Source organism: Xenopus laevis, chromosome 5L (assembly GCF_017654675.1).
Source record: "Xenopus laevis strain J_2021 chromosome 5L, Xenopus_laevis_v10.1, whole genome shotgun sequence".
NCBI lineage: Eukaryota > Metazoa > Chordata > Amphibia > Anura > Pipidae > Xenopus > Xenopus laevis.
In genome coordinates this window covers 107,055,452-107,073,758 of record NC_054379.1, presented here as the reverse complement: position 1 = coordinate 107,073,758, position 18,307 = coordinate 107,055,452, and the positions used below count along the sequence as shown (strand labels likewise).

General features: G+C 36.7%; 1 protein-coding gene across 5 annotated transcripts in view; it reads right to left on the bottom strand.

Annotated features, from left to right (window-relative positions):
- Window positions 1-18,307, bottom strand: part of armc9.L (armadillo repeat containing 9 L homeolog) — a 76,239-nt gene that overhangs the window by 16,250 nt on the left and 41,682 nt on the right. For all 5 annotated transcript variants that reach the window (XM_018241339.2, XM_041562270.1, XM_018241338.2 and 2 more), the window contains 11 exon segments: window positions 15,163-15,197; window positions 13,108-13,219; window positions 12,400-12,492; window positions 11,768-11,858; window positions 9,191-9,314; window positions 5,226-5,365; window positions 3,374-3,450; window positions 2,661-2,735; window positions 2,208-2,298; window positions 1,414-1,472; window positions 708-812 (listed from right to left, as the gene is read on the bottom strand). In XM_018241339.2, the coding sequence (XP_018096828.1) occupies window positions 708-812; window positions 1,414-1,472; window positions 2,208-2,298; window positions 2,661-2,735; window positions 3,374-3,450; window positions 5,226-5,365; window positions 9,191-9,314; window positions 11,768-11,858; window positions 12,400-12,492; window positions 13,108-13,219; window positions 15,163-15,197 (1,002 nt within the window).

The following is an 18,307-nucleotide window of genomic DNA, read 5'->3' as shown; positions in this document are numbered from 1 at the left end:
CATATGTTCTATCCTATGATAAACCCAATGTAAATTAAATTAAAATTAAACAAATATCTTATAAAGTAAAATAAGAGTTGTATAAAGACAATATGAAGGATATTGGTTAGATTAATATTTTTATTTACAGGATGGAACACAGACTAAAGATACACGTTTCTTACATTTAAACGCACAATTGCCATTTGCCAAATATGATCAAATGTAAAAAACATGTGATGTTACTCCAATAACAGATATTGAATAAAAGGGTAATATAAATGAGCTGGGGAAGAGACATCCCCATTTCTAATCAGAAGGTCTATGCACAGTGATAGGAAAGAGGAAAAACAGAGTAACACTGCCTGACAATGCCTAGTTCCTGGAAAGGGACCTTTCTATTTCCAATCACAAAAGCATTGTTTGGTGTTGGGGATGAGATTATGCCAAGCCTGGTAAGAAATGTCTTGTGCTGGGAAAGGCTCAACTGTATCCTTAACATACACTATCTGTTCAATATGATACAAAGATACCTTGGTGCTTTATTATAAAAAAGCAAATATGTATTTTATTTAATGCTATGAATAGGCAAATGCTATTCAGCATTTATTTACTGCAAACAGTATACGTTGGTGTATACTTCCCATTTATCTACAGCAAGGTTATCATCTCATGTCTGTAAATTTGTATTGGAAACTTATACGTTTTGATTATAAGAAATAACTTACTCCCAGGTAATCCGTGGTCAAAAGCTTCTCACCAGACAGCTCTCCACTCTGAGCATGAATAATTTCATCTTTGTCAAGATCAGCTTCCAGGGCATCTTCATCTTCCTTCAAATAAAATCAAAGAGTGAGAACAGACTTGATAATTCCTCAGACAGTAAGATAAATACATACAAGTGACTGTAGTGTCCGCCTCTAACGGCACAATAGGCAATAGAAACAGCTCCAAGTGTGCACTTAGATTTGACTCCAGGATGCCATTGTTCCAATACATATGTATATACATATAACTTTCTTTCTGTAGTCCTTGTCCTTTATTTCAACACATCATATTAGAGTCCAAGGTTTCATTCCATATTAGGACCTTTGTCAAGGACCTTAAAAAAGGTCCTAATGAGGACCGAAATGTTGGATGATGTGTTGAAATAAGCAGTTGAAGATTTGTATGTGCCGGTTTTGAATTTTGTGATTCTGTATCAAACATAATTGTGCACCACGATTATACGTACATATAGTAATTTTGCATTGGAGTGCAGATACTCATTGGACTATATATATATATATATATATATATATATATATATATATATATATATATATATATATATATATATATATATATATATATCCCTTTTACTATTATTTTTTTACTATTATTATATTTACTATTTGATCTTACTTGTCTTTTAACTTTCAAGATTATGCTCACCTCGTCATCTTTCTCTTCCTCCTCATCGTCAGACTCTACACTTTCATCAAACTTATCTTCTGAAATAGAGAACATGACAATAAGTTATGTCACATGCCCTACTAACTAATGCCAGTTTGCTGCTGTAGTTCAAAGACAAACACCATGGCAGTCTATAAAAGCTGCATGATAGGCACAATGGCAGCATTTTTTTTTTATTAGCCATAAAAATGTTTTAAATGTAGAATGTTGTAACACTCGCACACACTTATGAACCGCATATCAAATGACATGAAGAAAAAACATCCAGTCTTGAATATGTCTAGAATAAGTTCTACCACTACAGAAGAGGAAAGTCTAGGTATTTACGGTAAAGAATCTGGAACAAATTGTCACATTTTATGGACAGGTTAAATCAACATTTTGAATTCAAAATGTTCTTCCATAACAATTACTAAATATAATCAATTTAAAATCTTGATTTGGGGCTTAGGTTTCTATTGCTTTAATGACCTGTACAAACTGGTTACATTTTTGTGTTTTGTATGTGCACTGGACTACTGCCAAACACCTAGTGAAGTCACAACTCGTATGTAGTCCTATGGTACCAAACATCATACAAATTAGGGTGCACCACAATTCCTGTATTGACTCTCTAGCATGAGCAACAAATCAATTAAACTAAACTAATCAATCTTGCTTTAAGATCACATGAGCAATGGTGCTGACATGTATCCAGCATTTTTTAGAAAATGTAAGGTTAAAGGTTAGAAAATGTAAGGTTAGAAAATGACTGCTAAACATACAATTATTACCTGAGTTGAGTTGCCTAATGATGAACTCAATGTGACAATTCATATCAGGGTTTCCTTCTCTGATGTACCATCTGAGGATCTCTTCCACGCCCTAAAAATATATATGTAGCATACTCAAACCTCTGATGAATAAGTCTTGTGTTGAATATAATTTTTTCCTATTGTTTTAATGACGAAAAAAAAACTATTTTTTGATAAACAGGGAAACCATGAAAACTGATGCTTCTCCATGTTTGGTCCTTATGAGTTAGATAAATAGATTACCAGTATACAGTCCCCTCTCTTCATCCTTTGCGGTTTTCCTCAGCAGTCCCGTTATGCGGGGTATAATTGGTGCACTTGTCATCTAATTATTTACCTTGCAAGGACTAAACACTGAGTAGTTTCAAGTTCACTTATAAAACAACACAATAAGCCATAATAATTGAATTAAAAGCAATATGTGTAACTCACCATGGATCTGGCTTCCTCTCGTATAGAGGGGACTGCTAGGATGCTGTACAGTGCTCCATTCACATAAGATCGAATCTACAAAAACAAATGACATGGTATATTTTATTTTTCTGTTAATGGATAATAAGGCAAAAAGATCACAAAGATTTCCAAACTCATGTACCTTTGCAATATCATGGAAATAAAATCCTATAGCACTCTGTCGACAAGTGAATCAGATTGCAGGTATAAGTGTAGTGCTATTCATTGCAGCAGGCATTGCAGGTTTTACCCACATCCATAAAACATGAATAATCTAAATAATGAATAATCATCTAAATAGGCTTCCTCCTTCTGATCTATATGAAAATATAATATTTAATAAAACATATTTTGTTTAATCAGACCATGTTTAAATATAAACATTTTAATAGTGTTGTTGTAAAGGTGATGTGCAGTAACGTGTATTAAATATACACACCATTGGCTGTTTTTGTGCTTTTATTCCACAGGTACCCAACCCAATGCAGGACTATGTGGTATGGCCAGAGATTGGATGATTGCCTGACACACCCAAATATCTCTAAGTAGCAGCCAATCAGATAAATAAAACTGAAAGCATTTCATGCACGTTTATCTTAAATGTATCGCAGTATCACCTGGATCACATGCAAAATTGTTTTAAAGTGTATAACTACAGATAATCAGTGCAGCCTCCCGGCCAATAGATTTACCTCATGGTTCTCATGGCCAAGTAGGTCAGAAAGCACTTTTAGCACATGATCAGCATCCCTGGAACACAATTTTCTTCCTGTTAAAAGAAGAACAAAATGAATTAAAAAAACACACACACACACACGCTTTAAAAGAAAACAGAGACACGAGCATGCAATAACTGCATCCTCATGTCCATTGGTTAGAAAAATGAATCAGCCAATGGTGTCCCTTATTTCAAATAATCGGCCTAACATTGCACTCTGTGGTAAGTCATGGCACACAAGTAGGCAATTGTTTTTACTCCACCACATTGTTTCTGCATCAAGAGAATATTTTCTAACCGTGGATAGAAGTGCAGGATATTTATAAATATAACCAACTTTAGATTTACAATTTTAGATTTGAGTGAAAAGAACAGGCACTTGGGAATGTACACAGGAATATTTGGTAAAACAGCATTAAAAGTAGAGTAATTACGTCCAATATATATACATTTTTTAAAACTAATGAAATAAAAAAATGGGGTTTTTTTGCGCTTAAATACCTTTACTGTGTTAACAACTTTAAGCAAAATTAATTCCACCTACCAAACATGTACAAAACTCTATTTGGGTATTGTGGAACAGCTAATCTATGTTTGCTTTTGCAAATAGCATGTAAAGCAAACTTTTTAACATATCTTTAATCAAATGCCTCTTTAACATCAATCTCTATTCAACATACCTTTCTACATGATACAAGTCAGTAAAGCTGGCCATAGATGTAAAGATTTTTTAAAAGATCTTTTCGTTATCGTGAGACCACGATTATCTTGAAACGATCGTTTAAATGTACGATTTGTTCATCAACTAAAAAGACCATTTCAAGCGATATTGCCAGGAAAACTGAGGGTAGCTGCCTGCTTGGCCCTGCAAACATAGATAGATTGCACTGGGACCGATAACATTTTTTAACCTGGCCGATCACTTTTCTGACAGATGTCAGACGAAAAATAGTAAGATGCGCGAACGTTCGATTCCCACTAACCTCACGATGATTTGACAGATTGGTCAGATTGCACTGAAATCGATCGTTCACAAACTAAAGATCTTTGCGTCTATGGGGACCTTTAGTCTCCTTTATTGATCTGTTCACATCAATATCTCCTGTCCAACAGATACAAGCTCAGTGGTCTCCAGTATAGTCTGCTTCCGACTATTATATTACTGTATTTTCACAGATAATTACACACAACTCCCAGCTAAGCCCACTCTGGCCTTGTCTATTTAATTCTGTCCACGAACACTTCTTTCATTGCTGAACTGTACATTGGTTTCTTGCATAAATATTAAAATCTAAATGCAAATACATAACCTCTTCGCTGTCCCAAGTTTCACTTACATAGAGTTTGAAAAACTGGATAAAGCACCTTCTAGATTAACATGTAAGACTGAATAGTTTGCATATCCTAGTTTTATCTTGATCATCACAGTCATTGAGCATTACATTTTAATAGAAATAGTTTTACATTATATCATGTACTTAATTTAGCACATACATTTTTGCTGTTTTCATCACTCGCAAAAATTGGCCATACTGTACATGGGTCCCTTCAGACTGAGCCAGTAGCTTATCTGTCCATGTATGGACCCTCCCTGGCTGCCTCCGATCTCTGGCAGAAAATCAGAGATCTATCAGGCAACTTTAAAAAAATCCTGCTGAAGAACCACATCTGAGACTTGATGTGTTCTTTTTGCCAAACTATTGGATCAGTCAATTCTGACTCATCACGTAGATGTCCAGATCCATTTCTATGGCAGCAAACTTTATATTTACGGTCAGCTTAAAACAGCTCAGCACTCACATGCATGAATACATTCTGTCACATACCTGCAGTACGGAGGCAAAGGTTCATGAACAAAGCTATGGTATACTGCAGTGCATAATCTGACAGATGGTCTGGATCTTCCAGCTCCCGCACCAGCCAGAAAATGAGGTCATCCTTGATCATGGCCGACTGCATGCTGCGCCTGGAAAAAATAACTTTTACTCACCGAGTTCTGAGAATTTAGCATAATGTAAAGCTGTTAATAAAGGCACTTACTGAGCCAAACATCTTATATAGTACAATATCAGAACAGTAATAAGTCACGGATGACAACAATAGACTTTTGCTGTAACTTATACAATTGCTATTTAATTCGAACATCAACAACACACAGTACATATAACAGATATTTAAACAATCTGAGATTGAAATTATATACCTTGCCTTGCTCAGGTTAGAGTTTTCAGATGCTATTTTGAGGACATCACTTGATAATTATTTATACAAACACCCAAAAAGATACACTTTCAAAAAGGCTTATATCACATCACAGCATAGGCAGCAGACCCAGCAACATAACACGGTGTATGGAGGATCTGACTAATGTGAGATATGAATAAACAGAAGTCCCACAAATATTCAATATCCTTGGACTGACAAAGCTAGTTATTTTGGTTCAAATATATCTAAAGTTTAAATGTCAGTTCTAAAACAAAGGTATTGACATTTCTACCTCAGTCAGTGAAAAACTATTAATGATGGCAGCAACAAACACCTCACTGACTAGAATTTTAGAGAGAGAGAGAGAGAGAGAGAGAGAGAGAGAGAGAGAGAGAGAGAGAGAGAGAGAGAGAGAGAGAGAGAGAGAGAGAGAGAGAGAGAAACATTATTCACGTGAACTGTTAACTTTAAGTATGTTATGGCCAGTTCTAAGCAACTTTTCATATTTGTCGTCATTATAAATTTTTTATAGTTTTTGAATTATTTGCCTTTTTCTTCTGACGCTTTCCAGCTTTCAAATGGGGGGGTCACTGACCCCATCTAAAAAAATGCTCTGTATGCTTTTTAGTACTCCGTTTTCTATTGAGGTTCTCAGAGGTTTTCTATATAGGTACTCTCCTATTCACATCTCAGTCTATTCTTTGAATCAATGCACAGTTGCTAGGGTAATTTGGACCCTAGCAACAGATAGTCGAAATTACAAACTGGAGAGCTGCTGAATAAAAAGATAAATAACCTAAAAACCACAAATAATAAACAATGGAAACAAATTGCAAATTGTCTCAGAATATCACTCTCTACATCATATTAAAGGAAAACGATACCCCCCAAACTATGTAGGTATCTATAAAAAGATATTGCATAAAACAGCTCATATGTAAAATCCTGCTTCATGTAAAGAAACCATTTTCATGATAATACTTTTCTAGTAGTATGTGCCATTGGGTAATCATAAATAGAAAATTGCCATTTTAAAAAATAAGGGCCGCCCCCTGGGATCGTAGGATTCACTGTACTCACAAACATACCAACAAACCATACACGTTAGGTCACATGAGCCAATTAACAGACAGAGTTGTGTCTTTTGCTTCCACACTTCTTCCTGTTACAGTTAGAGTTGTAGTATTTCTGGTCAGGTGATCTCTGAGGCAGCACAGAGACCATCACAAAATGGTGGCTCAAGGCAAGAGATGTAAAAGGGCAATAGTTACTTAAATATATTTTCCAGTTTGGTAAGATTCTTTAATATGCCACTTAATATGATATGAACTATCTGTTGCTTAAGTGTTCATTTTGGGGGTATAGTTTTCCTTTAAAAGTTAATGCAAATGTGAACAACCCCTTTAAATTATCAGTTTACAGGTATCCATTTTAAAGGTAAATGAAATCAGTAAATGTCAATATTTTCATGTTAGCTACTCTAGCTTATCTCACCATTACAGTATTTTCAGTTAATATTAACTGGAAATTTCAATGTACATTAACAGGTGCGTAAACTAAAGAAAATGCATGTTTTGTCTCTTATTCTCCCACACCCAGCCAACACGTGATATTAAGAAATTCTGACTGCATTAGTAAGGTTCCTTGTATTTATATTGCCATACACTCGGAGACACCAACTTATATTCACATATATTATACTCACAATACTCTTTCAATAGATACTTTCATATTTTCTGGGAAAGGCTGGCTCCCTCGCATACATTCTTTTGTATAATTTTGTACATTTGTGACCAAGCGAAGCAATTGGTTGTGATTGTATTTTCCCCTTACATTAATTAATATAAGAGGCTGAAACACTAATCCAAGTACCCAACTTGTTACTAGGCTTTTCTTTCATGAATATATGATATATCTCCCTGCAGCATCTAGATTTGTGTAGAACAAAGAAGAATACTTTTTTTTCTAGAAAAAACCATCTGGAATCACACCTTTGCACAGTGAACTGAACGGAAATAACATGTCTAAAGTCCTTCCACAACCTTAGATGTATCCTGTTGATTTAACTTCTATTCATTTAATTTAATAAGAGTTTTAGGTTTAAAGATGAAATTTTTTTTTTTTTCTTAAAGTATTGGGTTGGCACTTTTTCTATACGTTGAAATCCCCTGAGATTGTTTGCTGAAGATCAGACCACATTTATGCCAAAGTCCAGGTAATACAACTTCAGGTACAGGTCACACATGCTGATGCATATCTCTACCCTGCTTAATTGCCAAATACACCAAACTACTAAAAGTCCTGTGCTGCCTATATAATCTTTAATTCTTTCATGAATACTAAAAAAAGATAATCTAATGATACATGGCAAATATATGAAATCACTCTAATGTATACACATGCTTGATCCAGCTACTTTGATTTTTCCCTAGGAAGCTGGCACTTTTACTTATACAGTTATGAGACCTGTTATCCAGAATGCTCAAGACCTGGGGTTTTCCGGATAGTGTATCTTTCCTTAATTTGGATCTTCATTCTTTAAGTCTACTAGAAAATCCTGTTAACATTACATAAAACCAATTTGCTGGTTTTGCTTCCAATAAGGATTAATTATATCTTAGTTTGGATCAAGTACAAGCTATTGTTTTATTATTACAGAGAAAAAGAGAATCTTTTTAAAATTTTGATTATTTGATTATAAAGGAGTCTATGGGCGATGTTCATTCCGTAATTCGGAACTTTCTGGCTAACTGGTTTCCAGATAACGGATCCCATACCTGTACAAGCAAAACGGGGAAATACAAATGCAGGCATGGGATCCGTTATCTGGAAACCCGTTATCCAAAGAGCTCTGAATTACGGAATAGGTGTCTCCCATAGACTCCATTTTATCCAAATAATCCAGATTTTTAAAAATTATTTTTCTCTGTAATAATAAAACAGTAGATTGTACTTGATCCCAACTAAAATATAATTAATCCTTATTGGAAGCAAAACCAGCCTATTTGGGTTTATTTAATGTTTACATGATTTTCTAGTAGACTAAATTATTTTTAGTAGACTTAAGTTATGATGATCCAGATCACGAAAAGACCCCTTATTTGGAAAACCCCAGGTCCCAAGCATTCTGGATAACAGGTCCCATATCTGTACTCAGGCCCATATTTGTGGAGAGGCTACCTAGGCCCGGGCCTAGGTCGGAAAGATTTTAGGGGTGGCATGCTGCCCAACCACATCGGTTCAGAATCACTGGGGATGCGCAGGAGATATGATAGTTTTTTAAAATTTCCCATGCACCAATCCCCATTGCTCTGGTCCCAATGATGAAAATTTGTGCGTATAAAACAGAGGGGACGGGGGCGATGAACGATAGCAGGCCTAGGGGTGCCCGCTATGTAAAGCTGGCTCTGCCTGTACAGCATATTGTGCAATCATAAGAACACACTAGGTAAAATTAAAAAAAATTAAGCAATTAAGAAGGGCCTTTTTTTGTGGTTGTATTTCATTGCATTGCAGTTTTGTTGTTGATTATTACTGCTAATTAACTAACACACATTGTACCTGATGGATGTCAGGGGCTTCTTACCTAAGACTAAGTTTTTGGAGTATGCCTAAGACAGTCTCTCTTGCGATAGATTCCTTCTCTTCAGCTTTCCAGGCTTCCACGAGTGAGTGGAGAAGACGAGGATTCTGGGAGAGGTAAACTCGCCCTGTTGACACACAAATATCTCGGTAAGTCAGAAACAAGTTAGATTTTTCACTCTAGCTCTGACTGGACTGCAGCTTCAAAAATACCTGTTGGCGAGAGTTCTGTACAAAAAAGTTTAGGTTGTTTCCTTAATACCCCAAACCATACTCTGAATATAAGAAGATTTACAAGCAAAACATGGATTTTAGCATATACAGTATAATAAGTACAACCAGGCCTTTTAACTGCACCCTATAAGCAAGAACTAAAACCCAGCATAAAGGAGCACCCATCCATTTTATTCACACAGTAAAAAGCCAGTGCAACAGCACATGGGGCAATTTCCAGGATTCGGTCGCCTGGGGCAATTAACAAACTAAAAAGTAGAGTGGTACATGACAATCGCAAGACAAGCAATTGCCACAGAAATGAACAGCACACCCTAACAATCCGGATTTAATCTAATGGCACATTTATTTGCAGAACAAATGGTCACATTCACTTGTAAAGTGTAGCAGGAACAAAACCAAGGAAGTAACAACAAAAAAAAAGTAATAAAAATGAAAGTAATGTGGCACCTACAGGTTCCGCAGTTTATAACATAGAGAGATATTTAACAATTACCTGACTACAGCAGACAAGACTTCAATAACAACTGCCTATTTAGTGACATTCCAACCTAAAGGGCCACTAAATACTTGTATAGATTATATTTATATAAGATTAAAGATTGTATCTGCCCTATTTTGTATAAAATTTTTGTATTTTTTCTTAGACAATATGGGTATAGAGCATGAATGACATTTGACCTTATAAGAGACCCTTTCACATTTATCAGAAACACGTTACTATAACTTTAATAAGCTCTCTGGTAAGCAACACATGCAGGATGTTGTCACCCTTTCATTCCTACAGACCCCCTTAATTCTCCTATGGAAGCTCCATGGTAGCCAAAGCTCCAACAGGCTGTGGCATTGTATACATGTGTCCTCAGTCTATTGGGAGTTTAGCCCACCCTGAAAGAGTAGCAACGCATGCTGGAACACTGAAGAAAAGAGTTTAGTTGGACTTTGACACAACGCTGTTACTAGGGATGCACCGAATCCACTATTTTGGATTCTGCTGAACCCCTGAATCCTTTGTAAACAATTTGGCCGAATACCGAACCGAATCCTAACCCTAATTTGCATATGCAAATCAGAGCGAAGGAGGGAAAAAGAACATTTTTCTTAGTTGTTTTATGACAAAAAGTCACGTGATTTTAAGGATTTGTATTCGGTTCGGCCAGGCACAAGGATCTGGCCGAATCCGAAATCTGCTAAAAATAGCGAATACTGTCCAAATATCGAAACGGAATCCTGGATTCGGTGCATCACTAGCTGTTACAGAGGTCTGCGGGGAGGCACCGGGGGGAAGGTAGAGCAATAGGGCTTTACATGACCTGTTTCAATTGCACATGTGTTGTATCAGCTTTAAAGGGGTTGTTCACCTTCTAACACTTTTTTCAGTTCAGGTGGTTTCAGATAGTTCACCAGAAATAGACTTTTTCCAATCACTTTCTATTTTCTACTTGTGACCATTTTTCTAATACTGATTTTTCATCTTTCAACTTTTTGTGTCTTTCAAAAACAGCTGGCTGGTCACAGACTCTGTTAACTGTTATAAACGGATACATTAGTTGATACATTTCTTATCTTTGTCCCTGCTGAGCAGAATCCCTAAGTTTCATTAAAGGCAGCTGTTAGAATTGATACCATAATTGTTAATATTCCACAGATGCTGCTGAGAATTTAAAAAGTCTGGTGAACAATCTGAAAACAACTAAACTGAAAAAACTGTTGGAAGGTAAACAACCCTTTAATTTTCCTCCCAAAAAATACAGTGTCACAATGTCAAAAGTTGCCCTCCATTGCCAACTGAGACAATCAATTGAAAGTGTACATTCAATCACTTGTCTTGACAAGTTACCCAAAAACACAGCAATGTGAAATTTTGGCTAAGAATCACCTGGAAAACGCTAGCACTGGTGACTTCAAGTGGTTGTAAGTGATGGTAATGGCAAGGAACTTTGGCACTTTGAATCTACATCTTTAGTAAAGGGAAAAAACACAGCTGGCACATGAGTTTGCCCCTTGTGCAACGGACCAGAGCTCTAGCTCTCTTGTGGAAGTGTAAAATAACATCTATTATATGCCCAGCAATTCACATAGATCTTCCTTAATTTTATATTTATTTATTCAAAATTGAAAATAGTTGGCTTTTACAGTTTGATAGCCCATGACTTATTACAATAAAGTTCCCAGCACCTACTAAATGTTAGAGGCTGATTAGATTGCAATTCAACAAAAGCTGAAAGGTCAAAGGTTTGTCACCTCTGCTGCATGTAAAAGTGGGGCCAACAAAATCTGCATACTGCTCTATGCAGAATAGTAGCTACTCAATGAAAATAATCTGAACACTAGATCAGTTGCTCACCATATCCCAGTGATGCACACACATCAATCAGTAGGGCAGTGTATTGTCGGACAACCTCACTTGGTGAACGCAGCAGGATTAGGACATTTTTCTGTATTGAAAAAGAAATAAACAAATATATATATATATATATATATATATATATATATATATATATATATATATATATATATATATATATATATATATATATATATACACACAAATATACATAAGCTAGAATCGCTTATGCCAATATGTATTGTGATTGTACACACAAGTCATACAAAAGTAAATATGAATTATTGTACAACTTTGTATTCTACACATGTAAATTGCAGAATTTTAACTTGACAAAGAACATAAAATATCTTATTTTAAATTGAACATGCAACCACTGTGCTGGGGTTGCCATACACACATATTTTGCAAAGGATTTAAGAAATCTGACCAAGGCACAGGTACTCACAAGTGTTTTGTAAAAATTCCTAAAGAAGGTGTGTTCGGAGAGTGAAACATGGGTCAATTTCTCAATAAATGATCACATGGTTTGTAAAAGAGCTGTAAGGGCACAGTTTATTTTTCTGCGTTTTTATCAGTGATTTTGTGTTTGAATTATTTTGTGGATTTTATATGCTACCATGGTCTCTCACCTGCTCATTGTGTTGACAATCAAGTAGATCATTGCTTATGTATGCTTGCAAGACTGTGTTCCTCTGCTCTCCAGGCTGAGACCTAGTAAGGCGCTAAGATAATAAATAAATAAATGTCAAATAAAATGTCACATCCAGCTCATATTCCATACATCTGTATAGGAAGCAATGACAAGTGACTGGGGCTTTTTGTCAAAAAAGGCATTCCAGGTACAGAGAGGCCCAATCAGCTCCCCACAAGCCCACTAAATAGGAACTTCTTATGGCATCTTATTGCAGCCCCTCTGGCATTTGCCAGAACCCACAGATTGCCAGGCCAGGCCCGATTATGGAGTAAAATAGCAAAAATAACCCTAGTCCAGTAATTCACAGGAACTAACAGTTACTCTTTAATAACTAGTAGTGGGGGAAAGTATCTATCAGGTTGCTTAATGTTACTGGACAAAGAGAATAGTTTGCCTATTTTCTACATAATCCCCAAAAGTAGAAAAAATCCCAAAAGCAAATAGGGTCACTATAAGCACATGTACTGTAATTGAAACCATTTTTAATATGGAAAGCAGATGAGTCAGGCAAAATTCTGTTTCATGGATAAATCCTGGCCCCAAGCATTAGGCAGTAATAAGACGTTCCTAGCATGTGAGAGGCAGTCAGGGAGAGGGGTACAGCTGTGTGTGAATGAAATGGAGAGGCAACTTTTTCCCTCACCCAACGCAAGGCTTGCAGGATAAATGCTTTCAAGCGATCATTCCCAAAAACCAGATCCTTCTTCAGCTTCTCATAATCCAAGGATGGAAATAATGGCACTTCTTGTTGTTTCCTGCATCACAGATTAAAAACAAGCACTGATGAATGTAGTGCTACAAGTCAATATATTCTCATGATCCCAGACCCAAGCTGCACATTAAAAACATACATATTCTTTATTACATGAAGTTTTGTTTGAAGGGGTATGGTGACTACATCTATTCTGGAGTAGATACCTGCTGCTCAATCTGAATGGATATAGAGAAAGTTGCATTTCCGTGCAAGTCTCTTCTACACTACATGCCAGCATGTTAAATAACGTTACAGTATTAACAGTCCGTGGGGCTCATGTAGCAACACTAGACAGATCTGACCTGTGAATCCAATCAGCAATTAGATTTGATCAGTCTACTACAAATAGAATAAAATAAAGCCTCCGATTGGTTGCTGTGGGTTAATGAACTGGAGTAAATGTGCTCAGTGTTTGTAAATGAGCCGGATCATGTAGCTAACCGTCCCAACTCTGTGTTCTGAGACTGAAGTGGATGCAGCAATTATGTGTGCTTAGTAAGCAGGCATTAACCCATACTTTACCAAATTATCTGGAGTTAAATTGCATATACAGGGATAAGGAGAAAATGTAATTACAGTAGCACACAAGAAAAAGGATTTCAGCATGTGAATATGCAGGCAGAGGCAAATTGGTTGATTCTCATATATGCAGGCCGAGAATCAGCTCCAGATGGCCCTAGCCGAAGGCTAGAGCCACACCATATGGATTTTGGGCAGAGAATCCTCTCCTCTGCTGCTGCAGTCTTAATTAATGTGTCTCCACCCGGAAGCATTGTTTCTGCCGAGGTGCAGGCAGAAGAGAGAGTTTGCATTTTACAGCCAATATCTGCCTGCACCTAGATGGAGACAATTTCTCCACAGGCCGAGATCTGCCTAGTCTGGCACTATCCTTAAACTGGCCATACATATGGAGATCCGCTCGTTTGGCGAGTTTGCCAAACTAGTGGATTTCCCCCCGATATGCCCGCCTTGAGGTAGGCGATATCGGGGTGATTCAATCATGGGCCTTAGGGCCCAATGATCAGATCACAGGCAGTGGGATCAAGGATGCATCACCGAACCTATGCGGTCCACGATCCAACAGGATTTTTAATTCAGATATCTGGCTGACTTTCAGCTAGATATCGATCGGGGCAGCCCGTCGAAGGGCCACAATAAACTGCTGACGTAATCTGTTGGCAGTTTATATCGGCTTGTGTATGGGGCCTTTAGAGCAAAGGTGTTACATTTTACTTGAACACCTCCTATATGTTCACCATTTAGCTATGCCACTCTGTCTGTAGGACAAACAAAAACATTTTTTTTTGTGATATCTTTTGTAGTTCCTTTGCTTTCTTTCCTATTCTTCCCATTCTCTTTTTCTTAATCTCTCCTTGCTTTATATTCTGTCTATCCATCCATGCTATGTAATATTGTCTCATTTCTTCTGCTTGTTTGTTTACCCCTCCCCACTCACTCCTGTCTTTTGCACGTCTCTCTTAAGGGATGATCTAACCCAAACTTTACACAGTTAATGCAACCAACACAATTAAATGTATTCACTGTAGGAAACGAATATATGAGCTGTTCAGCATATGAAACTAGTACTGGACTTTGAATTGTAAAGAAGGAGGAACAGACTCTCATTTGACCATTCTAATTTTCCTTAGAACATTGTCTATAAATTCCCTTTATAGAGATCACTGCATTGAAAAAGACCATAGAAACCCTCTCTGCAAAGTTTTCAACAGTCTGCCCTTGATGACAATGCCCACATAAGCCAGAAAGTATTTGCATATGTCTAAATTGCTTCCTGAGCCAATGCATAGATAACAAAAGGCCATCATCCGCTTAACCAATGTCTTGTGTACGGTAGTTAAAAAAAAAAAAAAAAGCCCCAGTTGTGTATATGCCATTTTACTTTTATAATGTGCATATTTGTTTATTAAGGTGGAAAAAACTTACAAAGGTGCTATTGAAGCTCGCAGCATAGAAGAGGCCTGTAAATAAAGGGAAAAGAACTTTAAGATCTGTGCATTGTAGATAAACATTTCAAATATAACTATAACTAAAATGTAATTGAAGTGGATGACTTAGAGGACAACAAAAAGCACAGAGCATACTTGCATATTATTAGAAAGGATTCCAAGCAATCATATGTTAGTAAGGTGGCACCTATTGTTTATTAATGCTTTCATGCTTAACAAGCATGCAAACTAGCCAGACCCACAACCACCCTAAGGGTAAGGGCACACCTGGCGATTCAGGGAGATTTAGTTGCCTGACGACTAATCGCTTTTTCTTTGGGACGACTAATCCCCCGAACGGCTTCCCCCTGTCTTCTACCTGCTATAATGAAAAATCGTCTGCGGCATGGCACACGCAGGGCTTAGTTTTCCAAAGTCGCCCGATTTTCATTATAGCCGGCAGAAGACGGGGGAAGCCTTTCGGAGAGATTAGTCGCCCCCAAAGAAGAGGCAGTTAGTAGCCAGGCGACTAAATCTCCCCGAATCGCCAGGTGTGCCCTTACCCTAGCAGAGCATGCCAAACATTTTATTAAATGTTATTTAAATATTTGTGCTCAGTCTTTCCTGCCTTCTGTTCTGAACCGAGTGCACCCTATGGTCTTCTCTGTAGGTGTATTGAGGAAGGAAATGTGCTTACATTACAAGTAATAGGGTGCTACTTTCTGGAAAGGATAGGTCAATTCTCAGTAAGGTCATATATAAGTGGGAGAAGCAGGTGTGGTGTAGATTATTCTCTATGTCAAAGGAGCCCAGACAACCCAAAGCTCTTGAAATTTTGTTGAACACTAATGTATAGTACCCTTTCAAGTTTATTATAGGAGTATGAAAAAAAGATATAGAATATAAAGATCTATTGGCATCAAACATTGCTGTGGCCCACTGCAGAACTGAACAGAGTGTCCTCTGTAGTTCGTTTTAGCAGTGCACACACAAAAAATGTTTTCTCTAAGGGTATAATTTGTTATGATTTGGATAAAAAAACAGCAGTAAGTTCTTTAATTCATTCTGTTTTTCAGAGTGGTTTTTGACATATTTAGCTTTTTATTCAGCAGCTCTCCAGTTTTCAATTTCAACTATCTGGTTGCTAGGATCCAAAAAATCCTAGCAACCATGTTTCGAATTTAAAGGAGAGACTGGAATATGAATAGGAGAGGCCTGAATAGAAAGAGGAGGAATAAAAAGTAGCAATAACAATACATTTGTAGCGTTTCAGAGCATTTGTTGTTTAAATGGGGTCATTGATCCCCATTTCAAAGCTAGAGAGAGTCAAAAGAAAAATGAAATTAATTCAAAACTATAAAAATTAAATAATGAAGACCAATTGAAAAGTTGCTTAGAATTAGCCATTCTAGAACATACTAAAAGAGAACTTGAAGGTGAACCACACCTCTAAAAGGTTAACCGTAAGGCTGCAGCATCCCCTTAATCGCTTAGAATTCATCTCCTCCTCTAACCCATTTTGCCCCCTTCCTCAGGTGTTTATTTTGGCTGTTGGCTCATGAGCATGCTCAGTTCTTCTCATCTCAGATTACTAAACACACCCTCCAGTCTAACAGCCAATGAAGACATAGTTGGTTCCCATATAAAGTGACAAATGTTTTTAGATCATCTCTCTCTTTCCAGAAACTGCCAATCAAACATATATTGTTTGCAATAGGTTTACATAAGAAAAGTTTTTATCCCTTAAGGTGTGTACAGAGCCATGACTGATATTTTACCAACAATGTCCTACTTTAAAGCCTGTAAAGAAAGGATACATGTATACTACTAAAATCAAACTTTTTCTCACCTACTGTACACTTCTTACATAAAAAATCATTTAGATAATATGGAATTTCACACCGTAAACTGAGATCAAGCTGGTTCCCATGACCCAAATTTCCAAGAACAAATCCAGGAAAATCTGCATGAAATGACTGAATATGAAAAACTCCACACTTTTTTGAGTTTGGTACTACTTGTCAACATATAACAAGGTGATATATCAGCCCTCGCTTTGCAGCCTAATTAGCAGAGCAATACACATTTTCCTAGAAAGATAGATTGTATAGATTTAACATTTCTTCCAGATTTTCAACAGGATGTAAAAATCATAAAGTGCCCAAGAACTACAGAGTATGTAAACTAGGGATGCACCGAATCCAGGATTCGGCCTTTTTCAGCAGGATTCGGATTCGGCCGAATCCTTTTGCCAGGCCGAACAAATCCGAATTTGCATATGCAAATTAGGGGCAGGGAGGGAAATTGTGTGACTTTTTGTCACAAAACAAGGAAGTAAAAAATGTTTTCCACCTTCCCACCCCTAATTTGCATATGCAGATTAGGATTTGGCGAATCTTTCACAAAGGAATACAAAATAGTGGATTCTGTGCATCCCTAAAGTAAACTGAAATCACTCCCTAAACAAAGCACAGAAGCTACAAACAGTTCTCCAGCTACTATATAATGTATTCATTTTGCTTATGGAATGCAGATGATCACAGCTCTTTATGTTGATGGCTGTAGAAATACAGATGTGGAAAAACAAAAGACTGCCTGTAGAACAGAAAATGTACACACTTTTGTGTAAAGAAATGCTGTATATCAATAACTTGGCAGCCTATCGATTTCTTATCTTCAAAATGGTATTAATCTTGTATTCATAAAGACACCCTTTTAAACAGGATGTTTGAAAAAGTCACACCTATGATAAATATTTTATAAGAAAAAGTACAGCAACCCTTATCTTGTGTATTTTTCTTAGATAATTTTAAGCAAGCCTAATGACGCAAAGTGTGATTTAAATGATTATTTACATTTAATTTCTTTACGTTTCCCGAGAGAAAAGCGGACATTGTTGGTTAAATGGAAACTTGTATGCAATTACAGTATGTAACAAGTGTCCCAGAGCAGTCCCGTCCAAAGTTAAGCCATTTATAAGCAGGAAAAAAATATTTTAAAAAACTTAATTACACATGCATTTAGACTTAAATAGGCCTTCCACCCCCAAATATATCCTGATATACATAAGTTAAATATTTGCAATTGTTTTAAAGTTATTTGAAAATATATGCTATTAAAAGCTATAAAACTGTTTACTTTTC